This window comes from Toxotes jaculatrix, chromosome 15, assembly GCF_017976425.1.
Source record: "Toxotes jaculatrix isolate fToxJac2 chromosome 15, fToxJac2.pri, whole genome shotgun sequence".
In the NCBI taxonomy this organism is placed as follows: Eukaryota; Metazoa; Chordata; class Actinopteri; family Toxotidae; genus Toxotes; species Toxotes jaculatrix.
In genome coordinates this window covers 11,413,326-11,436,933 of record NC_054408.1, presented here as the reverse complement: position 1 = coordinate 11,436,933, position 23,608 = coordinate 11,413,326, and the positions used below count along the sequence as shown (strand labels likewise).

The following is a 23,608-nucleotide window of genomic DNA, read 5'->3' as shown; positions in this document are numbered from 1 at the left end:
ACCAGGAAAAGCGGTGAAACTATTACCTGCAAATGTTTGTTTTATCTTGATGAATTACCTACATTATTAATCAGTTATGAAACATGAATACATTTTCTTCTGATTAATTAATTAATCAGTCACTTCATTATGTCAGCAATCCATGAGTCATTCATCCTTCATGCAGTTATGAAACACCAGAGACACCTACAGGTCATGCCATGAAAATGCAGTTTTCAGGATTCTGTAGGATGGTTTGTTTTAGGTGTTTGAGCCAAACACTTTTGTACAGTAACAATTACACTGTACAAGCATTAAAGCTTATATTTTAATGTGTCTGATTCCCTAGAGACTTTACTGCTATGATGTGGGCTTCTGTAAAGCACTGGTTACTTATTTGAAGTTTCTATACTGCAAAGCAGATAAGCTTTAATGTTTTAACTAGTGCCACCCCCAAAAAACAAAATCAACCCCAACACATGCGAGCAGCCACGCACTGTCCACATGTATACAAGCGGATTTTAAGTCGATTCCCCTCGTTCAGGACTGCAGGGTGAGGACCCTGAAGGAGAGAAAGAGTGGATATATAAACATCTAGAATGAAAACTGTGCGAAGCAAATCCATCCTGTGTGCACATGGTTCTGTAGATTACAAACCAAAAAGGTAGTACTGCTTTGCATCCATATACTTTTTTTTTATTTTTAATGTATGTCATGTGCTTTTAATTTTATCCCCCAAACACAAACTTAATGCTACAACTCGTCAGCGTCAGTCTCACTTGCTGTGCCTTAACGCATTTATTAATGCCTCACAAAACACACTACTGATGAGAATCCCCAGGCCAAGAAGAAGGTATGCTATCAACAAGTCAAACTCTGCACATTCTCCAGTCTCCACCGGCTTACAGGTGATAAATTCTATTGAGGAGTTAGCTGTGGACAAAATTATTTTAAGGGAGATGTCTTTAATGTTATAAGTGGGAAAAAAAGGGTTTATGTGACTGTAAAATGCTTGCAGTGTTTAAAGACGTTGCTCTGCTACTCCAACATGTAACCAGTACATTTTTGGTGATCACTGTAAATACAGCACGTTTAGAAGATGGGTCACTACTGCAAGAACTGATTCCTTTTTCCTCCTACATCAGTGATTTTTTTTTTTTTTTTTTTTTTTTTTTAAACAAGACTGAATCCCAGCAGTTTTGAGTGGAGATAGGGGCAATGCTTTGCATAGTGTTTGGTATCATAGAGTCAGACTGTAGTGAAAAAATAAATAAAAATCATGAAACCTTCTCATGCTTTCTTCGTCCATTGTTCTACCTGCATGTCTAGACAACTTAGCCTGCCAATGAATGTTGCAGATGCCTTATAAAAAGAATTAAAATTAAAAAAATCGGTTCTTGTTTTCTCGATTGGAACCTAATTTTTTTGTTTTTGTTTTGGACTGACATGTATCACAAAGCACTGTGTCAGCTCAGTTTTCTTTATCTGTTTCCTAATGGGTACCTTCTAAAGTGCAATTTTAACAAAGTACATATCTTTCCATGAACACTGTACACTGCTGCTACATAGTGCTTGTTCTAATAAAACTGTAAAACTCAGCTGATGAGGAGTGTGTGTTTTGTGGTTTATATGTAAAAGACATGCTCAAGTGAAACTTTTGAAATTAATTTTTTTTAACTCAAGGTAATTTAGCATTTTCATACAAAAAACATATTAGACACACAATTTCCTTCCATTTCTTACCAGAATAATAATTATAATAATATAACACGACTTTTGAATGTTCTGATTATTTCAGATTGATAAATTGATATATTGATATAATACAGGACTATAACTGAATTTATAGACAGTTAAAGCAATTAAAATTACAATTTATTGTTAAGACGACAAAACAAGTCTCAAAACCAACTACTTAGCTCTTTGAATAATTAAAATCAAAGAATTAGGGATTTGGTTTGAGTATATTCTTACTATCCTTTTCTGCGATCGGCATGAGCTTCCTTGTCTCTAAGTTATTAAACCACACAAATCAAGAGAGAATGAATCAGCGCACAGGCCCTCACGTAACTGCCTCTGTACTAATACAGCAGGACGTGCTGCCTCATAAATTGATGGCTGTCGAGTGGTCAGCTCCCACAAGAGACATTTCATTCAGTAACACTGCAACAGCTCCTGAAGACACCGCATCAATCTGCTCTCTCAATACAGTCTACCGCCTGACCATCAACAGAAACCAACACTTGTTAACATCGTTAGTGTTTGGGTTTATTTTCTTGATTGTTACACGTTGTTGGTGCTGCTATTACTCTCCACCAGGGTTCAGTTCATAGAGCAGAGGACACCAGTCTGTATATGTCTTTCTTAAATATACCACAGAGTTTACTTCTAAGTACTATGAGGCACACTGCAAAAAAAAAATTATAATAATAAAATAAAATGGGCCGACAGAAATAAAGAAACACGTCATATCTATTTAGAGAGTCAACTGGATAACTACAGCAGGGGTTGTAGTGTAGATTGCATATAGACAGATGGAAAAAAATAAATTCAATTTTGTTGTAGATCAAAGACCATTCTTTCACATTTAAAAGTCAAAATAATCTCTCTTCTTCAATTCCCTTTCATTTTCAGGCAACTTTTGTTCATTTAAGATTAACAGACTGGCAGGAATCTGTTAAGATTAACATCTCCTATTGGCTGTCAACAGCATACAGTTCAATAAATCAGGGGAGAGGAAAACTATGTGGAATAAAAATAAATAAATTAATATATAATAGATTTTCCAGCACGGAAAAATAAAGCAAAACAGTTCAAACTACGAATGTAAAAAAGTCATGAGGAGGTGCTTCATAATATTCACCATTGTGTTCTTATTTTATTTACACATATGTATTCCCTTAAATATGTTAGACGTCCTATTTAAAACCACATGGATTCCTAAAAACTTGATGATAAAATTTCATTTAGATTTGATTCTTAACACCGAGTTTGTTTCCTCACTAATAAGTTGCATGATTCATGTACGCTGAATTACTGTGGAGCATATATACATAATTATAAAAATATACCTTGACCTCATGTTGTTCACGGACAGGAAGACTGAGTGGGAGGAATTTACAGCCTGATATGTGTGACAATGTGGGTGAGGTGACCTGACTGTGGTGGTGGTGTTTACTTGATGGAGGCCATGATCTTGATGTACTGGAGGGCGCTGTGTGCTGCATCGTTGTGAGCGTTGCTACAGGAAATGCCTGTGCCGTGGCACACGGTGACCGGGGAGGTGGACAGCTCTGCCAGACACTGGTACTGGCCGTTCACCGTCAGTTCATCTGCCGAAAGACAGACACACACACACTTTACAAAGTGGCACAACTGGCAAAAATGAACAAAGCAGTGTTTTCTTTGGGTGCTTTCCATTCAACCAATTACACTTCATCCTGTCCTCGCTCCTCCGTCCTCCAGCCTGTGACTTGGAAGTCCACAGGGATCTGCCATTACTGATGATGTTCCAATTTCTTAAGCCTGCTATAAATTTTCTTTTTGGCAGCAGGGTAGTGAGACTGAGCCAAAACAGTAAATTTCAAGACACAACACCTAAACAATGAGATGAAGCTCAATATAAAGCTCCATAAAATCCAAGTGAAGCTGCTGATTCAGGTGATAATTCTCTGTAGGTTTATCACCATGAGCAAACCCTTTCACACTGTAACATTGTTTCCATTGTTATAATTGATATTTTAATAAAAATATTAATGTCCGTGCTAAAGTTACAATCCTTTGGATTTTCATGAAATCAGGTTGTTTGATGTTATTTCTGCTCTGCAATTTTTCTGCAAAAGTCATTCAATGTATTTGAATTCTATAATTATCATTAGATATAGTAGTTGTTATCGTATCGTCAAATTAATCAATTTAATTAATTCCAGCTAATGCAAGTAACTATGTGTAGCATGTAACCAGACTGTGGTTGCATTTATTTTTTTCTAACTTCTTTATTAAAACAAAGTGGGTTTTTTTCGCTGCACTGTAAATATAAATCAGTCGCTCTTCTGTACTTCTCAAGGAACATTTGTTGTAATATTAAACCACGATAGCTGTTTCCACGGTAACCATGAGTGTCGCCAAAACAACCAGGACTGAAATCACAAGGATTACACCTTAAGCACTGTAACTGTAACCGTGAAAACACAAATAACAGCACCAGCAGAGACGCCAACATCACTCCTGCTTATTGATAAAATATCAGATATTAGATGTCTGTATAGTCTGAAGCATGAATTAATAAATCAAAAACCAACTACATATCATTTACAGATTTTGTTGTCATCTCTCTTCTGTTTTGTTCTTTCAGTAATATGTTTTTTCTACTTGTGTTTTCTCTATCATGCCCTAACATAGCTCCGGTCCTGGAACTGCAGTCGTGACTTATCAGGCATTTTTCTTTCAAACTTCCACTTAATTATTTCTACACATTACAGAACAGCTGAGATTTTGTGTCCAAAATCTCTCTAGTCACTGTGTTCGGAAGAGCTGAGACTCGAAGTCAGGAAGCCACATTAGCAAAAAATGGAAAGCACTCAGTATCTTTGACAGAGAAACACAGATGTAGTGTGGGGCGTCTCACCAATATCAAAGTATGTGACCTCAAAGCCTTGCTCCTTGGACAGCTCCAGCGCCATCTGAATGTAATCTGTGTTGGGAATGCTCAGCGGGTTTCTTCTCAGCAAAGATATCTTCTCTGCTGATGAGTTCCTTAAGTTCTCAAATCGGACGCTTGGTTTAGGCATCTGAAAATGAAAAATAAATATGTAACACAAAAAACTTTTCAAACACTGTAAAAAAAAAAAAAAATTTAACTCAAATGTTGCTGCTGCCTCTAGAGGAAAAAAACGTTAAAGTTTTAAAGATATTTAAAGATATTTAACATACCCATGTGATTTCAGAACAGCCTGACAGACTTTGAAGCTTTGCCACCATTTTCTCTGCTGCTGCCTTTTTTGCTGCCTTTTTCGAATTTCCTACAGCTGTAAAAACATAAGAAAGAGATTGGGAACAAGTTGAACAACAAATAATTAGAGCCACTTTAAAGGATTTTACTCAAAAACTCCCATACCCTTCTCTGACAGGGACTCCATTCGACAAGTAACAGTGAACTCTCTCTTGTGTGGTGGACCAGCCTCCATTAAAACTGTGTACTCAGGAAGACGCCATCCTCTCTGCAACGCTAGCTCCTAAAATAAAAGGCCAACGAGAAAGAGAAAAAATAATGAGGACATGAAAAAATAGAGCGAGCATTTTATTTATTTAATGCTTAGTGTGTATATTAGACAAGACATACTCTATTGCTGTATGCCACTTTTAATTACAGACACCATTTTTCATTTGGAAGTAAATGAATTCATCAAGCTTTCCCTACTAGTGGTTTATCTTTTTTATGAAATATTGGAGCAGAAAAATACATATAAAGAAAAACTACTACAACTGTACAAATTCAATCACATAGACAAGACATATGCAGGCACGCACACAAACAATAAAATTACATTAAAACAGCAGCACAGCCATGATTTACACACCTGCAGTATCCCCACTGAGTTGGGATGGTTGTTTGTTTCTGCTGCAACACCGTTACTCTCAGACTTCACAGGAACATTCCTGTTGGGAATTACATCAAAGCAAGTTACCACAGCTGCAACAGACTGACGCTCACTTCAAGGCTGTCAGTTTGATTTATATATTGCATCCGTGTAGGGCTTCAACCAACAGTCCGAAAACCAAAGATATTCAGTTCACTATCATATGATAAATGAAAGCATCACATTGTCACACTGGAGAAGATGAAATCAGTAAATTTGGCATTTTTGCTCAAAAAAAAGACAAAAACAATCAATCCCTGGAGTTGTAGAGCAAAGGTTTGCTAAAAAGTTTTGGCAAACTCACCTTTGGTTAACGGCCAATGATTATTTTAATCACTGGCTAATTAGGCAGTTTTTTTAAATTATGAGTGTAACAGTGACCAAAGCCAAAGCCCAAACTGATAAACTTCAAAGTTCATTGCAGACTGACTTTTGCCCAAATCAAAGTCGGAAAGCCAAAACAATTTAAACAATAGAAGACAAATATTCACATTTAAGGAACCTGGGAGCAGTGAGTTTTCTGGTATTTTTCCTTTGAAATTTACTTAAATGATTAACTGAGTTGTTGCCAATATATTTAATGTCAATCAACTTATAATTTCACCTCTACTCACACTGTTCCAGTGTCTATTTGCAGAATATTCAGGGCAGCCTCTGCAGCCTGATGCTTAGCAGCCTTTTTACTGGGACCTTGACCTGAAACAAAATACAACCAGACACACAACACCACAGATGTTATGTAGTACATCAGAGAAATTAGCATCATAACCTCAAATCACTTAGCTACCCATCATAACTAAAATAAAAATAAACGTGCCTGTAAGATAAAATTTAATTTCCTGTTTTAAACTCTAGAAGCCCACAAGGCGTCTGAAATCAGTTATTTGAACATTTAAAGATGTCAAATAAGAGGACTTCATTATTTCTCATCACCTTAACACTCAGAGCTTTCATAATGCTTATCATACTCTTTTCTGGAGCTGCACTGTTCTGTGCCTGAAGTGAGATACCTTTGTTTTAAAAAAAAAAAAAAGAAAGAAAAAAAAACATGCATATAAAGGATATATTTACTGCAGCAATTTATACAACTCAAAGCAAGGCATTACTGACAGATAATATGTTGCAGGCTGGAATGAGCAATGCAGGATTTTCAATTCAACTAAAAGGCTTCATTCAGTGACAGGCAGTTATCAACACAGCAGGGGTGGGAGTATTAAGGTACCTGTGCAGCTCACGTCTTTGATTTTCACACTGAAGATGAAGCTGGGCTGGTGAGCCTCTCCTTCGGCCCTCTCCATCACGTACACAGGAAGGTTGCCAGTTTTGGTGCCATATTCATGCAGGATTTGTATAGGAGTTTTTCCAGGACTGCTCATCTGTGTTTCAAGTGTGTTCAAGCTGTGTGTACTAAACATGCATAAACAAAGCATATTAACTGCACTGTTGCCATGGATCTGAGACAAAAAAAAAAAAAGCAGAACAGTTAATAGACCAAAAATAATGAATGCAAATGATAGGATACATTTACAGCAGGGAATAACTAATGCAGCATAAACCTAATATGTCAGTACTTATATCTAATTTTTTAATTTTGTTTTTTCAACAGATATTAGCATTAGTCCATTACAATCTCACCAAAAACTACAGCATCAAAATCACCAGAGCTGAGTCAACTACAATAAAAGTAGAACATTTTACAGAGGTAACACTTACTGCAGGATTTATGCACAGGATTGCATATTATTGTAAGGGGCTCTTTGTCTGGTCACTGAGTGCAAAACATCAAAAGTTAAGCTTATTGCACATTATATATGTAAACATACTAAAGTCCAGTCTCAATTTCAACTGCTTAAGACCAACAGACTTCGTTCATGATGTGATGACAGGGGCTCAAAGCTGTCCCATTGTGAAAGTGACAAACACTTGAGGGCTAACAACCTTTTTAAGCCCTTTGTGGACACTTTTCATATATCTATATGCAAATGCAGCAACTTCGCAGTCCTAAGAGTCGCTGAGAGACAGAAGGATGGGCCCTATTGTCTGACGCACTACCTACAAAATCCACTGAGACTTCAAACCTAAATTTAACAAACAAAAGATAATCAACTCATGATAACGTGCTCCAAAATATAACCAAAATTAATCTCAGCGATCAAAGAAAATTAGCGGTCAACAAAAAATACGGCGCTCTCTCTCTCTAGGAGACATGGTTTGCTAAAAGTTCAACATTCAAAGCCCACAATTCACATTTTGTCTTCTTTCTTCTTCTGTTATAAGTCAGTAAAATTAAATGTCTCTGACAGTCACAGTCCTTTTTAGCCATCATTCTGTGGCATGTATGTCAGTCAAAATAAAAATCAAGATGGAAATCAAAGTATCACTGTGTAGCAGCCACTGCTCCTCGAGCTTCAGCTTCCTGCAGTAGGCAGATCTTTGTTATTGGTCGGTCAAGTCAACTGCTCTTTGTTTTAATCCGGACCTGACGCACAAATCCTCTTCTGTCTGGAAAAGTTTGTAGAACTCTCCCCATAATCCAGGATTTTTGAGGTGCTGTGTTGTCCATGACAAGCACAATATCCTCTGGGATAATGTTTCGCTTCACTCCAGACCATCTCTGACGCTCCTGCAGCTGAGGTAAGTATTCCTTTACCCATCTTTTCCAGAATAACTCTGACATGTATTGCACCTGCTTCCATCGTCTCCTGGTGGTAAAGATGGCACAGTTTTCAACAGCAGCAGATGGTTTGGTGTTAGTGCTTCCAGGTCATTAGGATCTGTGGAAGCTTTGGTAATTGGCCAGCTGTTGATGATGGATTCCACTTCACACAGAACAGTGTGAAGACCCTCTTCATCTAGATGTTGAACATTCAGAGTGGAATTCAGAACTTTCCGCACAGATCTGATTAACCTCTCCCAAGGTCCTCCATGATGTGAGCCAGTTGGAGGGTTAAAGCTCCATTTGATTCCCTTCTGAAGAAGTACATCATTAATCTGTGACTGATTCCACTGCTCAATGGCTGTTCTCAACTCACGCTCTGCTCCTATGAAGTTCGTCCCATTATCAGAGCGCAGTTCCAGGACTTGACCCCGTCTTGCTACAAAGCGTCTGAATGCATTTTTGAAAGAGTCGGTATCCAGTGAAGACGCCACCTCGATGTGAATTGCACGTATGGCCAGGCAGGTAAAGATCACACCATACCTCTTCACTACACTCCTTCTGCTCGACTTCAAACATCCAAAGTAATCTACTTCAACCTGAGTAAATGGGTGTTCATCCGGAGTAACTCTCTCAATAGGCAAGTCTGCCATCTGCTGGTACACCGGCAGAGCATTGAGTCTTCGACAGACCACACACTTGGACAAAACTCTCCTTATGGCTGCGCTGGCACCAATGATCCAGTACTTCTCCCTCAGTTTGGATAACACGTGGTTACGACCACCATGCCCCACTTCACGATGAATATGCCTTAGAAGAATGTCTGAGATATGGAAATCATTTGCCAGTGTCAAGGGATGTTTAGCCTCCGCTGGCATAGCTGACCTGCTCAGTCGACCACCAACCCTCAGAACACCATCTTCCACTAGTGGGCAGAGTTTATAAATGTGGCTGCAACCTTTCACCATTTCGCCACTTTGCATCCTGGCGAGTTCTTCTGGGAACCTCTTCCTCTGACAGAACCTTATAATTTCCAGCTCAGCCTTCTCCAGCTCCTCCACTGACAGAGTACTTGAAACTGTCTCTTCTTTAACAGCGTCCATATCCTTCTCCCACAGACATCTTTCCTGCAAATCCAGACCTGGCTGGGTCAAATCCATCCTTAACTTTCACCTCTTCTGGCAACGAGCCAAGAGCCACTTCTTAAATCTCAAGATCCAAGCAACAGATTTCCTCAAACCAGTCCAAGACGAGAAGTAATTTATCATGTGACTCAAAGCATCAACCTCCTCTGCAACTTGTACAACATTCACTGCCACAGTTTTCTTGACTTCCGGGTCTTCCGCTGAAAGTTCATGAACATCATCAGGATTAACAGGCCACACACACTCAGGTTGAATGAGAAACTGGGGACCTGACACCCATGTCACATTCTTTAGAAATGCATCCACTTTCAAACCTCTGGAGGCCACATCAGCTGGATTACGTGCAGTGTCTACATACCTCCACTGAGAAACCTGTGACACCCTGAGAATTTCTGAGACTCGGTTGGCAACAAAGACTTTGAACCTGGAGGTCTCATTCCTGAGGTACTTAAGTACAGAGGCACTGTCTGTCCAGAACACTGAATCCTGAAGATCCATGTACAACTCTCTCCTCCACAAGACATCAAGGTGACTTGCCATGGTGGCAGCGATGAGCTCCATTCGAGGGATTGTCACAGACTCGAGCGGAGCCACCCTGGCCTTCCCCATGACAAAAGCACTATGCACTTGTGAATGTGCATTATGCGACAGCAGGTAAGTCACTACTCCATAGCCATCTTCACTTGCATCGCAGAAATGGTGCAGCTGTGCCCTTGTTGTTTCTCCAAAGTCTGAGAGCTTCAGACATCTCATGACTTTAAAGTCCTCCAAGCGACACAGTTCATGCAGCCAACTCATCCACCTTTCAGCCACTGAATCAGGTATGATGTCATCCCAGCCGAGAGCTCTCCTGCATAGATCCCTTAGTATTTTCTTAGCTGACAACACAACAGGGCTCAGGATTCCAAGAGGATCGCAGATGGAGCTAACAATTGAGTGAATTCCTCTCCTGGTGAGTGGTCTGTCCTTGATCACAATCTTGAACCTGAAGGTGTCTGACTGAATACACCATTCCACCCCAAGCACTCACTCCACAGATAGCTGACCTTGACCTTGATCTGGGTCAAGGTCAGCTCTCTCCATAGATAGCTGACCTTGATCCAGATCCAACCTTTTCATATCCTGGCCTCTGTGATGTTCAGGTATCGCAGCCATGGCCCCATGTCTGTTGCTTATCCATTTTGTAAGCTGGAAACCACCTTTTTTGCACAGATGGAGACAAGGTCATGATAGAGAGATAATGCCTTTTCCTCCAAAGCCACTGACAGCAGACAGTCATCAACATAAAAGCAATGAAGAACCATGTCCACCACCTCTTGGCTGAACTGTCTTTTGTTATCTTCTGCACATTTCCTGAGTGCAAAATTGGCACAGCTGGGAGAGGAAGTTGCCCCGAAGATATGCACCAGCATCCTGAAGTCAGTGAGATCTTGATTTAAATCACCATTACGCCACCAGAGAAACCTCAACAGATCTGCATCTCCTGCTGGTACTTTAACCTGGTGAAACATGGATTCAACATCTGCCATGATCACCACTGGTTCCTTCCTGAATCGGGTTACCACTCCAATTAGCAAACTGGTCAGATCAGGTCCTTGTAGAAGCTGAGCATTGAGAGATGTTCCTTTGAAACTCGCTCCACAATCAAAGACAATTCTGATCTTCCCTTTTGTCGGATGGTAGACACCGTGGTGCAGGATATACCAGATTTTACCATCACAGCGTTCCAGCTCCTCCTCAGGCACCCTCTCTGCATAACCTTAGGTGACCAGATCATTCATGAAGACTCAGCATTCCATGCAGACTACGTCAGCATGGAATGCTGAGTCTCTCTGCAGCCTCCTCTTCAGGTATGAAGCACGCTGCTCAACAATTTTCCTGTTGTTTGGCATGTTGAGGTCCATGTACCTTAATGGCAAACTAATCTGGTAATGACCATTCACAATCTTTGCTGAGTTTGTGACCAGGTCAACAAACTTTTGATCCTCCCTTGGTGTTCCAGATTGTTCATCCACACTGCATTCAGGGAAATCCATTTTGAACTGCTGCAGCCAAAGTTCCTCCAAATTCACAACTAAAACTCTGTTTACCAATAACTCTGTTTGCTCACAATCCAGTGCTCCCTCACTTTCCACTCTTAGAGGTTCATTCACAGTCCAGCCCAGCATTGTCCTGATTGCATAAGGTCCACCATTTACACTGCAAATGACTTCCAGTGGTTCCAACGCCTCTGGAACATTTGTCCCAATCAGCAGCTCAACATCTGCATCTATCTCAGGCAGATGCACAGATCTCAAATGAGGCCATCCATGAAGATCCCTTTCTGTTGGAATATTCCTCCTGTGGACAGGCATACGCTCCTGAGTATAAGTCTTGGGCAGTTCACAAAAGTTGTCACCTTCTAAACCAGCAACCTCCAGTCCTGAAAAAAAATGTGGCTTCTTACAATTTTCTCTAGTCCGCAAGAGAATGTGTGATCTCTTTCCTGTGAGGCCTAGTTTGCACATCAGTGCCTCAGTGCAGAAAACTGCTGTACTCCCTTGATCCAGAAACGCATATGTGTTAATAATCATGCTGCATTTCCTGGACTTAACCTGCACAGGAATAATAGGGAGTTTACAATCATTATCACCAGCCCCGGTGAGCCCAGTTGACACCAAGGTGCTGTCCACTACCAACTCTGGTTCCATTTTGACTTGACTGGAGTTATTTTCCTTTTCCTTTAGAGGAATGTGAAGTATGCTTGGATGTTGGAGACCACATTTTACACAGGAAATCCATTTTCTGCAATATTTGCTGATGTGTCCAAAACACAAACAGCTGAAACAGACACCCTTTTCTCTTAAGAAGCCTATCTTCTGTTTGTGGGTTCTTTTCTCCAACGGGGGACACGAATCCAAAGTGTGTCCTCCTCCACTGCAAAGACATGTCCTCCTGGCTGTATTTGCTCATTTCTTTTAATCCCTGGTTGTGTCTTGTTATCCATAGAAGCCACAGTGGTGGCAAAACTAGTTCCTCTTTTCTTCTTTTCAACTGGGAGTTAAAGTAACAGCAAGAATTTCCCTATGGGGATTAATAAAGTCATTCTGATTCTGATTTTGTCTGTTTTGTTCATCCTCCATGAGCAAAGGAATCAAAACTTCATGTGACACTAGCATTTTCACAAAGTTGTTTTTAATTTTTCAAAATGGGACTGAACATGTGCAACATTTCCTTTGTTTTCATAAGAGACTTCATTTCTGGTATGAGCGCTTTCATTTTATTCACAATGATTTTGCGTTCATGTTGAAGTTTTTCGATTTTATTTGCCCAGGCTTTGGCTGTGAGTGCTTTGTCTTTTCCCACACTCCATTTCAGCAGGATTTAATTCACTCATTTTCCTTGATTTCTCAGCTTATGCATCTAAAACACATCCATTCCACAACTTGCAACATCAGCATTTATTTACGATTCCTCTTTTAATTTCTGTTTGATTTTCCATCCACGTATTGTTCGTGCATTTAAAAACATATCCACAGACAAAAGCTAAATTTATCCAACGCAGATCATCCACATTGAACGCAGCAGCGGAGCAACATCAACTTCGGAGACAGAGCGCTGATTTACATTTACAGCTCGAAGATAATTTCAGAATCGGAATACATTGCGCCGAAGAATCCAATCCTCCATCAACCAGACAATCGTTCCCAATGAACAATCAGCAGTTAATATACAAGCCGCGATCCTTCCATCAACCAGACAATCGTTCCCAATGAACAATCAGCAGTCAACATACAGGCCGCAATCCCTCCATTGATACGCGGCCTCCACGCGCACATCCACAGGTGAGCTCACCTGGCTGTAGTTCGCTTTGACAGCGGCTCCTTAAACTTCACTTTCACAACCAGCGCCTACCTCCATACTTTGTCTCCGATGTCTGTATTTCATCCTCTTCCTCTTTTCGTCCTCTTGATTTCGGCTCCGTTGCTCCGTCGGGTGCTTATGATTGTGACTGAGATTAATGCCGTTTTTTGTTGACAAATTGTAGCTTCGCAGTCCTAAGAGTCGCTGAGAGACAGAAGGATGGGCCCTATTGTCTGACGCGCTACCTACAAAATCCACTGAGACTTCAAACCTAAATTTAACAGTTTCTTAACAAACAAAAGATAATCAAATCATGATAATGTGCTCCAAAATATAACCAAAATTAATCTCAGCGATCAAAGAAAATTGGCGGTCAACAAAAAATACGGCGTCCCACCTGCTCTCTCTCAAACAAAAAAAACCCAACAGGTGATATCAACTAATATACACGCCCATAATCATGTGACCCGCTAACCCCCCAATCAACATGATCACATAAACAATATCCTAATAAACAAAAACAAACAAACAAACAATATCCCTTAACCTTACTACTAATAGAAAAAATACATAATACATTCATGGCTCCTACAGCAAAACTACAGACTTAGCCTGTGAGAATTTTCCGCAATTTGCAGTGTTTAACGTTAAAAGCAGAGGTGATGTTAGGATGGCTCATGTAATTAATATCACGTGATTTGATCAGCTCTGTCTGATATACAGGCTGTTATCACACACTACAGCTGATGTTTGCTGAGGCAAAGAGACAACACAATGGACAATGGGCCTTAAATTAGTTTTTACTTTCTTATCCAGGAAAGCATTGCTGAAAGTGAAGCTCTTTTCAGAAATACCCTGTTCACTCTCACACAATTACACACACCTACAATAGAAAGCTGGTCAGTACAACCACAGCCTGATCTGCTGGTAACCGAGCAGCTCCACAGGAGCAGCTGAAGGTTACGGGCCTTGCTCACCGACACGTCCCGGCGGATGACCCCATAACACTGATTTATCCTGCCAGCCCCGGGATCGATCCGTCAAGTTTCTGGTGACAAGCCTGCCTCTCCAGCACTCAGACCACCACAACTGCATGACTGCATCACCCTCCTTTATATGATTACAACATCAGCGTCAAGTGGTGAACTGGCATATTGTAACACATGCTGTCAATTACACTCATCATATTTTATTTATGTCTTATTGTTGCTGTTCATGTCTGCATGTTATACTGCTTTTATAAAGCCATCCGATAGATGAGATAGTCTTCTTATAGGTACTGCTCCTCTCAGCCAGCGTAACAACCCCACGTTGATAGCTTTTAGCTTTCACATCATCACAACTAACGCCGTTAAATCTTTACCTGACATAAACTACACACAGGGGAGTGAGTCGGAAAACGATTCTGCAAGTTTAATTCTGGTTTTACCTGTAACATTAAGACACAGACGGAGTTTTTGTCCATCAAAGCTAAAATCTTGTACGTTAGCCGGCTAAGCTAATCCCGGTACCGGCAGCTCACAGACACTGACGCTGTTCGCTAATTCAATTGATATAATTCCATTCTCTGATGTTAACTGACTTCTAACTTAGGAGGTTAAAATCTGTGATATAACTTAATAAAACTTCTTTTCGTGGGACCGATTGAACAATAACATTAAGACCCAAAACGTATTTAAAGCCATCCTAATGAAAACACCATACTAAATAAATACAAATATAATTACAGCTTCATTTTAAAACACTTTCACTTTGTCTTTAATTCACTTCAAACTTATTAATATTTAACTGCATTTGTACTTGTAACCTCATGACATGCTATTTTAACACTTGTCAGAAGCTGTTAAATTGCGTTACTGTAAATGGTCAGAAAGCGTGAAACACACTTTAATAAAATTGAAGTGATTAAAAACAACTCACCTGGTGTCGGCGGTGGTTTTCACTGCTGGTGACTGATATCCCTCCTGAGACATGTTCACACGTTCCTGTGGTCAGCTGGCTGATTAAAGACTCTGGTCAATCTCACGCACTCACCACTTTGAGATATTTTTTTTTCCTGGGCATCTATTTACGTTACAGTGAAGTAAAACGAGGCGGCCGAATACGCTAACTACTCTTCATTGTAGCCTGGCCGGGGAACCATCATATCAACATCCAGGTCAGCAGCGGGTCAACGGATGCCACCGTCCGGGGCTAATAAAAATGTTGACTGCCACCTACCGGTGAGAGGGCAGGTCGCCGAGGGTATCGTGCGGTGCTGCATTACAGTGTTTTGACCCCGGAGTGATCTCCTCAGGGGAGCAGCATTCAGATTTCAAGTGTTTACTGAATAAAATTTAAGGAACAATGCAAGGAGGATATCTGGAACTAGCCAACTATTTTGGTTGTTTTCCGGTCTAGGGCAGGATGTGGTGCAAGGCATCAATCAATTCATTTGATTAGTAGGATTTAGATTTTAAGAGAAACACAGCAGCAATTATACAGCTTCCTGGTGATGCTTTTAAATAGATATTCAATTAACAGCAAATAATCAAACAACACGATTTACTAGACTCAGTTTCAGCTTTTATCCAAATTGTTGTCAGTTCAAGGTGTTCACTGAGCAGTTGCATTTTAATACAACAGTGCATTTTTAATGCATTAATATAAACTAACAGAATAATTGTGTTCATATTACAAAATGTTTTTACAGTGGCAATGCATAAAATGTATTACTCGAATGATTGCTGTGTTTGAACAACTTAAAAGATGTTATAGATTTCAGATGTGTGACAACCATAATACTGTCACATTTTGAAGAATATACACACTACTGTGGTAGCATTTCCAGGAATAGCTGGCCAGTAGAGTTCCTCTAATACCTAAGTCTAAAAGTACATACATTTACTCCTGAACTGATTTGTATGATCCATTCATGAAGATCACTTCAACAAACGTTAAAAATCATGTGTAAACACTTAATTTTGACTATCTTATATAAACCTTAAAAAAGACTGTCGCAAAATCGTGTAAAGGTTAATATTAAGGTTTTCAACCACATCTCATTGTCTTATTTAGCAAATGGAAGCTGGCTCTAGTGTCATCATAAAAATATAAACACATCTGGATGATGCTGTAACTGTAAATAATTTTTGTCAAACAAAGGCACTTTGTTTGTTTCAAGCGTCATCTGACGTGTGAGGCGATCAAACGGACGACAGGCTGGGAGGAGGGGTTTTAGGCACTGGAAAGACCACTTTCTTCCTGAGTGAGAAGGCTGGCTGAGGCATTTGCTTTTTTTCACCGGTGCGATCGGTCCTCTGGCTAACATCTGCATTCACATTCGTCAGGATAGACACAAGGTCATGCTTCCTGGGAAAAGCAAAAGATACAATGAGAGGGTGGCCTAAAAAAAATCTACTTAGAATAATTATTCTCTGATTTTATTAAACTATCATATCACAGAAGTAACAAAATTAGAAGTAGAGATACTATTAAAATAATTTACTTAAGAAATAGAAATGATCCCATAAAATAAGAAAGCACTCAAAGTCCTGCATTCAGCCATAAAGAGTAAAAGTTATCTTTTTATGCAGGCTGGTCTCTATCAGTATTATATTATTCTAATCATTGAATTACTGACGTAACCATAGTAGTTTAATCTATAATAATACAAACAAACATTAAATGGAAATATTCAAGTAAGTAGTAAGTAAGCAAAATTGTACAATACTCATGTAAATGAAAAAATTCACATTATCCAACAGTATTTTGCTTCACTAACCTCGGCACCAACTCGATAAGGTTTTGGCACAATGACTGAATAAACCAGGTGCCTCTCATCTTCTCTCTGAAGGAGACGAAAGAAGAAACGGTGGCCATTGCCTGCAGGAAGTCAGCATCAGATGGGATGGAGTCAATTGCTTCAATGGCATCACTACAAACAAGATCAGGGCTTTCAGCCTTGATGCGGATAGCCTTTTGCTCCTTGGTGCCCTGGCAAGCCTGGATGAAAAACAGCTTGGGTTTTCCTGCCAAAGAGGGGCATTGTGATCCATTCAAATAGTTCATCAGGTCCTTGAGCTCTATGGTTTGGCCGTTCACACCATATACTCTTCCCTCCAGGCCATGGCTAAGAATACAGCACACCACACAGTCCATCTGTGTGTGGTCTCTCCTGCCGAGCTCGCGCAGCACGGACCGCATCTCCTCACTCGTACAGTCACGCTTTATCTCAACCTCAAAGCCCAGCCATTTAAACACAACTTGCAGACACACTGGAAGATAGAATGACAAATGTTACTACACACAAACATGCAGCAACAGCATGCCCACATGCAGACAGAGCAGAGCTGCAATACATGCACCTATTCATCAGAGATTTTCAAGATTAATTAAACATAACTTACTTTCATCAATCACAGTCCCCTCCCGATTGCTGAGATGGCAGTTTTGGAATTTGTGGTTGTTTACTATCAGGCAGATACCTCTCTTTGCTGCCTCCATGGGATATGTTCCCAAATGCTACAAAGAAAAATCCAAAGCCCAGATCAAATAATTAAAGGCAAGACTGCCACTGATAATACAAATAAGGTACTGTACATGCTTTGTCTAAAGTTACAAGTTTAAACTGTAGCTTTAGGCGGCACTTGCAGGGCTGGAATAGGGAGGCCCGGGACAAAGATGAGCTGTGGGGCCCCTATCCAGCCCCAGGACAGGGGACATTGCCCATTTTGCCAAGGTGCTCATTCAACCTTGACCATGTGTACTTGCATAACTACAAAGAAATAAATCACACACCTCATTGTTTGTGTATGTAGTCTCAACCATCTGCTTTTCAGAGGTCTTGTTTTCTTCAGGCGGCAAAAATGCTGTGTCATCGTTTCTCACTATGAGACAAATAAATGCAAGGTGAACAGGAAAAAAATTTCCTCTAAGATGAAGAGACAAAAATAATATGTGAATAATTAAAAGGGTTGTCATGTTGTGTCACTACATCTTACTATGGAAAATACTTACAATGGTCCTTGAAGGAGGACAAGCTGTGTGTTTCATTCAGGGTCCCATCATTTCCACCATGTAAACCTACTGGAAAATCTAGGAAAGTAATAAAAGGGGATTCAGAATAAATTGATCCACTCGACTGCACTTGAAAAAAGTTTCAGCTGTAAAATAACAAACCCAACTCAGAACTCACCCATAGAGGTGTTGGAAGAATTTATGGAAAACTATGTGGGACACAAGAGAAATTAGAAATGACCATTAACGACAAAGAAATGTCACAATTTACTTCAACATCATGTAAGTGTGTGTGAATTCTTACAGTTTCTCACCTCGGTCTGTAACTGCAATTGCAATGCTTCAAAGAAGAAGGAAAAAAGATCATTAGAATTATGAATTTTGGGAAAACCGTTAAAAATACAATTGTATGTTCACTAAGTGGACAGGGAGCCCCTTTACATAAGCATCAAATTTATAATAACATAATTGGACATGTTTGAGAGTATGAAAAAACGACTATCTACAGTAAGTCACATATGGATCATACATATCATCTAAGTTTTAGTTTTCATTTCAAAGTGTTTCACAACTTAGTATCTCATAATTATGAGACACTATGTCATAATTATGAAAAAAAAGAATGATTGCTGTCATAAAAGCAAAGCACACTATGGTTAGTTTGAGTATTTTTTAGGGTAGAAACATTATTCTAAAATGAATACAGTATGGTCGGCTGTAGTTCCTCGTGTAAGCCACTCATAGAGTTACAAGCAGGCATCCAGATTTTTCTCTACATGTGAATACACTTAAGACACGAGACATGTTATTATATCTCAGTTTACCTGATCTTTCACTTGAGACAGTCCTTTCATGATCTAAATATTGAGATTCCTGATAAAGAACAGAAAAAAATAGACACTGCAGCAAACTGCTATTGCAGAAATAATAACGTGGCATATGATGAAGGGCTCAGCTCCCTTAGAATTTCTTATGCACATGTTTCTGTTATAAATTAAGGATTTTTGATTTCATACAGTTTTAAGAAATTATTAGATGATATTAGATGATGAATTATTAGAATAAGATGGCATTAATAAAAATGCTGTCTAAAATATGTCATATTAAAAAGTTATGTTCTGGATTTCATGTAAAGTTTTTATTTTAATGAAAATGTAACGGGTCACATGAACAGAGTTCAGTTAGGTCAGAACCAACAGGATAACAGAGGAGAGATGTATAGCCCCAAGGTAACATCATTCTGCATGTGGTCCAAGAGGCAAACACGCTATTTTATTCATTTGTTTTATATTGTGTACAACAGGGTTAGTGAACTTTACATGGACATTGATATTTTCGTAGTGTTTTTTGTTTGATTTTAACATTTCTGTTGTGCTAGCTTGTTTTGGGTCGTTATCTTTTATTTTTTGTAGTTTTCACAGTATTTAACGAAGAGAAAGAGACAAAATAAATCTTGAAAGACATCTGTAAAATACGTAGACATTATTTCTTTGGATAAGTGCAGCTATTGTCACCTCACTCAAAATGATCAAATATTAGGGTTAAGAGTTGGGGTTAGATGTGCAAGGCGAGAGTACATTTCCAGGGAATTAATGTAAGTCAATGCAATGTCCCCTTAAGGCCCTTCTGTTTCCTGTGCTGCTGTCTTTACCTCACCACTCTGTCGACACATTTTTTTCATTCCTGCTCCTGCTTTTCCTGCTTCAGTCTCCCTACCTCCTCCTCCTGTACCTGTATTCTGAGGTAAACTCTATGAAAGTAAACCTGCTGTCTCCAATGTCTGCTTTTGTGTCCTCATCCCTATATCTGTTGTTGCAAGTAACAGAGAGAGTGCAAGAATTTTCTGTAGCTTACGCATCCGTGCTTTGAACTGGTTGATCCTTTCTTGCAACACGGGACAGACTGTCCGAATAATTTTTTCTAGTTCCTCTAAATTAGTGTCACTGAGGAGGTCCATGTGCTCCATCTCCAGGAAGACTTCCAGCGTAGTCTGAAAAGTAAAGCAAATTTACATTTACACTTAATTTTATCATAAGCTAATAGGATGCATTCTTACACCAGAAGAAGAATTAATATTCAGGTGTACATCATGGATGATTGCCTAAACACCTCTACATCTAACGCTTCTCTTCTCTTCAAACAATGACAAGAAGCACTCACAACATTTTCCTCCAGTTTTCTACGTGGGAGCGTTTTGTTTAGCAAGAACTTCACTTGTTTCAAATCATCACCAGTAATCTCTTCAGACAGGCAGTAGAGCAGCTTCCTGGAATAACAGAAAAATATTTAAATGAAAGTAAAACTATTAGCATGTACGTGTGTGCGTTTGTGTGTTGTCAGGGTAGGTCTGGCACTTAACTGGGTTCTGAGGTCATCTTTGATTACGTATTGTGATGGACATATTTTCTGTTTTCTAACATTTCAGAAATCAGACACTTAACAAACTTATCAAAAAAAAAAAGATCTGAACACTAATCAGTTATAAATTAAATCTACTTCTATGTTACAGTTATTAATATGAATGAGTCAGATATGACCAATAGCTACGGGCACAAATGAGGGTCCACAAGATTTAGTGCTTATGAAATTCTGAAATAATTTCAAAGTCTCTGGCTGTATATTAATAAATCTATGAAAAAACTGAGGAATGAATGTGTAGAAAAGATTTGGCAATGTCTAAATAAAATTTGTGCACAAATCACATAAGCAATGATGTTACACAATGACTGCAATACGAAAATGAAATGCTTTTGTGTACATTTGAGTATTTAATTGAACAGTATTTAATTAAAAACAGAAAACTTGGCATTCAAAATTCCAACAGTGAAACTGAATGTGCAGAAGAATTGAAGTTACAAGTACAAATTTTTGCTTTTTGTCTGTAAAAGTAGTGCAGGTGTGCACGTGGTTGCATAAAATATGGGCAGCCCACCTGAAAGGTGAGATGAGGTTCCTGGTTGTGTTGGGACTGAGATCGAGATTGAGTTCACGGACCAGACGGGTACGTTGAATGGTTTGGAGAAGCTCAATCAACAGCCATGGCTGCTCAGGTGAGAGATGGTCTTGATCCGCCAGACGTGAGAAGAGGTCATTGGTTGACTCCACAGAGGTCGGGTTTTGGCCCAGGAGGTCAGCACAAAGAAATGCTAAAGCTTTTACCTCCTCCTTACACAGGGCCCTCCCCACTCCTAACAGCAGCTTCTGAAAATCCATTTTCTGTACTAAAAACAAGAGCCAACATAAACTCTCTCAGACGTCTGGTTTCTCTGGTGTAAAACTGTGTAGTACATCATACCAGTCATTAATTCCTCTTTTAATTACGTTACACCCACAACTTGATGTAATGACATTGATCACAGGTAATGCTAATAATATCTGATGGGATTCTGGAGGAAATTGTGTGAGTTTTTTTTTTTTTTTTTTTGCTTTTAGCCTTTGAATTTGTCTACATTTTACCACTTGAGGATGACTTCTAATTTTCTTACTTCCAAATTCAGAGAAAAAAAAAACATAATCTAATTGCATAGTTACTTTGGATGGCATTACTGTGGACTCCATTTCTGCGGTAAGGAACCTTAGGGACATTTTGGACAAGGACATGTCCTTTGCCACACACATAACACAAGTCTCTGGGACAACCTTCTAACACCATAGCAATACTGTGATGATTAGAAACATCCTGACTCAAAAGGATGCCAAAGACCCCCTGTCTATAGTTAAGATTAGGCTTAACTTTCCTCTTTAATAAAGCTGATAGTCAGGTGAGCCCTGACCCATCTCTTAGTTGAGCTGCTATAGGCTGAGGCTGGGGGAACTCCCATAATACAGTGAGTGCTTCCTCTCTCCCCTTCTCTCTCTCCTCATGCCTCACACCACTGAACGTCATTAACTCCATCTCATCGTTTGTGTTTTTCCTGTCTGTCTTCTCTCTCTCTCCCTGTCTTCATTCTGCTGATGTCTCTGACTCTGGAGCTGCAGGATCTGACACTATTACTCAACAGCTGCCTCCCCACCCCTTTCTCCTCTCCCAATTTCTCTCCTGTCAAACAGTTGAGGCCCTGACTCTGGTTCTGATGTTTTCTTCCTGTTAAAAGTCACCAAGCACAGAGTGTTCGCTCATAGTGGGTTTCAAAAGTCAGACAAAACTGAAGTTACTGTACTTGACCTTAAACATTTAAGGGAAAAAAAAACATTGATCTTAGCCTGTAAAGTGCCTTGAGATTAAAAAAAAAAAAAACCTGAATTCAATTCAATTTGTTTGGCCTATAACTGGTACCTCTGTGTATGCAGGAGAGAGGGGGAGGGAGAGAGAGAGAGAGAGCATGTAAAGAAGTTATAACGAAAAGAAGAAAAATGTTTTTAGACCCTATAGGAAAAAAAAAAAAAAGCACATGAAAGAGCAAAATGAATGTCTCATCTCGAGCAATACCGGTGAGAGGCAGGAGCCAACTGCCTGACAGGTATGCTATCATGTGATCACTTCTACGCACTTACAGCTGAATCGTTGTCTCTATGGTTAAAAAGTTTGATTAGATTACATTTTTTAAAGATTTTTCTACTCAAATCAAACATGTCTCGCTTACCTGTTGTCTGTTTGGAGGAGTTTTCAGTAGCTTTGACTGAAGACGATTTTTATCCTCTACTTCAACATACTCGAAGTAGTGTTGGCAATGGTAAAATTCTGAAATATATTCGTTTTAACCGCGAACACGAACTTCACAAAGTCTGAGCCAGGTCTGGTTCGAAAAGCACACACTCCGCTTAAGAGGAAGTAGATCTACAAATCGAAAGTAAAGGAGGGGGTAAGAGGGAAGGCCCCTCCCACTCCCTCATTTCATGAGCAAAAAAAAAAAAAAGCTCCTAAATGCTTTGTGAATTCTTATAAAGTTGTAAACACAGTTGTGAACGCATCCTCCAAGTTTACAGTGCAACACTGCGTTTGCATATGTATACACATTAAATGATATATTAAGATATTAAATTTTTTCAAATAACAAAACAGTTGTACTTTGAAAATAGCACAACTTTCCAGAAACAGAAAACAAACAAACTTAACTTCCAATAAGGCCGCATGAGAACTTGAATTTCTTTACACCTTATACAATATTTATATTTATTTGTATTTTTATTTATTAATTTTTTTAATCGCATACCTCGGTTCGCTTACCAGGGGTGCAAACTGGGAAACGTTTAGAGGCTTGACTGCTGAGCTAAATAAATAATAAAATAAATAACAGTAAGACAGAGGAAGTTTACCAGTTCAGAAGTGTTAAGGAATGAATAATATAAACATTCGGTAACATGTTATGCTAACTTACTTGTCACACGGAGGCTATGCACAGCTGAAG

At 39.3% G+C, this 23,608-nt stretch overlaps 2 protein-coding genes across 9 annotated transcripts; both read right to left on the bottom strand.

The window, feature by feature from the left end:
• Nucleotides 1–90: 90 nt before the first annotated feature.
• On the bottom strand, nucleotides 91–15,392 carry prkra (protein kinase, interferon-inducible double stranded RNA dependent activator). 5 transcript variants are annotated; one of them, XM_041057201.1, is made up of 9 exons: nucleotides 15,183–15,392; nucleotides 6,841–7,016; nucleotides 6,233–6,314; nucleotides 5,559–5,637; nucleotides 5,096–5,213; nucleotides 4,912–5,006; nucleotides 4,607–4,769; nucleotides 3,158–3,311; nucleotides 91–541 (listed from the first exon to the last, which is right to left on the bottom strand). In XM_041057201.1, exons 1-9 carry the CDS (start codon nucleotides 15,233–15,235, stop codon nucleotides 520–522), a joined length of 942 nt encoding a protein of 313 aa, XP_040913135.1. In that variant the 5' UTR covers nucleotides 15,236–15,392; the 3' UTR covers nucleotides 91–519. The 5 variants fall into 5 exon arrangements, with proteins under 5 accessions (XP_040913135.1, XP_040913138.1, XP_040913134.1 ...); XM_041057204.1 differs by lacking the exon at nucleotides 15,183–15,392 and adding an exon at nucleotides 13,314–13,416 and having other exon boundaries at nucleotides 93–541; XM_041057200.1 differs by having other exon boundaries at nucleotides 98–541; nucleotides 6,841–7,025.
• A 373-nt stretch (nucleotides 15,393–15,765) lies between these two features.
• casp10 (caspase 10, apoptosis-related cysteine peptidase) lies at nucleotides 15,766–23,595 on the bottom strand. Of its 4 annotated transcripts, none has more exons than XM_041057712.1 (11): nucleotides 23,579–23,595; nucleotides 21,193–21,481; nucleotides 20,421–20,526; nucleotides 20,115–20,250; nucleotides 18,575–18,600; nucleotides 18,439–18,469; nucleotides 18,261–18,338; nucleotides 18,042–18,130; nucleotides 17,651–17,765; nucleotides 17,026–17,518; nucleotides 15,766–16,613 (listed from the first exon to the last, which is right to left on the bottom strand). In XM_041057712.1, the coding sequence occupies exons 2-11, from the start codon at nucleotides 21,471–21,473 to the stop codon at nucleotides 16,448–16,450; spliced, it is 1,521 nt and encodes a 506-aa protein (XP_040913646.1). In that variant the 5' UTR covers nucleotides 21,474–21,481; nucleotides 23,579–23,595; the 3' UTR covers nucleotides 15,766–16,447. The 4 variants fall into 4 exon arrangements, with proteins under 4 accessions (XP_040913646.1, XP_040913643.1, XP_040913644.1 ...); XM_041057709.1 differs by lacking the exon at nucleotides 23,579–23,595 and adding an exon at nucleotides 22,844–23,038 and having other exon boundaries at nucleotides 21,193–22,626; XM_041057710.1 differs by lacking the exon at nucleotides 23,579–23,595 and adding an exon at nucleotides 22,844–23,038 and having other exon boundaries at nucleotides 21,193–22,538.
• Nucleotides 23,596–23,608: the final 13 nt, after the last annotated feature.

Coding starts and splice junctions, on each gene's coding strand:
- casp10 (XM_041057712.1), bottom strand. CDS start 21,473: ATGGATTTTCAGAAGCTGCTGTTAGGAGTGGGGAGGGCCCTGTGTAAG. Junction 18,339..18,438: donor TTCTTCCAACACCTCTATGG/GTGAGTTCTGAG, acceptor TTACTTTCCTAG/ATTTTCCAGTAGGTTTACAT. Junction 18,131..18,260: donor GTCCTCCTTCAAGGACCATT/GTAAGTATTTTC, acceptor TTTGTCTCATAG/TGAGAAACGATGACACAGCA.
- prkra (XM_041057200.1), bottom strand. CDS start 15,235: ATGTCTCAGGAGGGATATCAGTCACCAGCAGTGAAAACCACCGCCGAC. Junction 6,315..6,840: donor CAAAGACGTGAGCTGCACAG/GTACCTTAATAC, acceptor ATTTTGTTTCAG/GTCAAGGTCCCAGTAAAAAG. Junction 5,007..5,095: donor GGAGTCCCTGTCAGAGAAGG/GTATGGGAGTTT, acceptor ATGTTTTTACAG/CTGTAGGAAATTCGAAAAAG.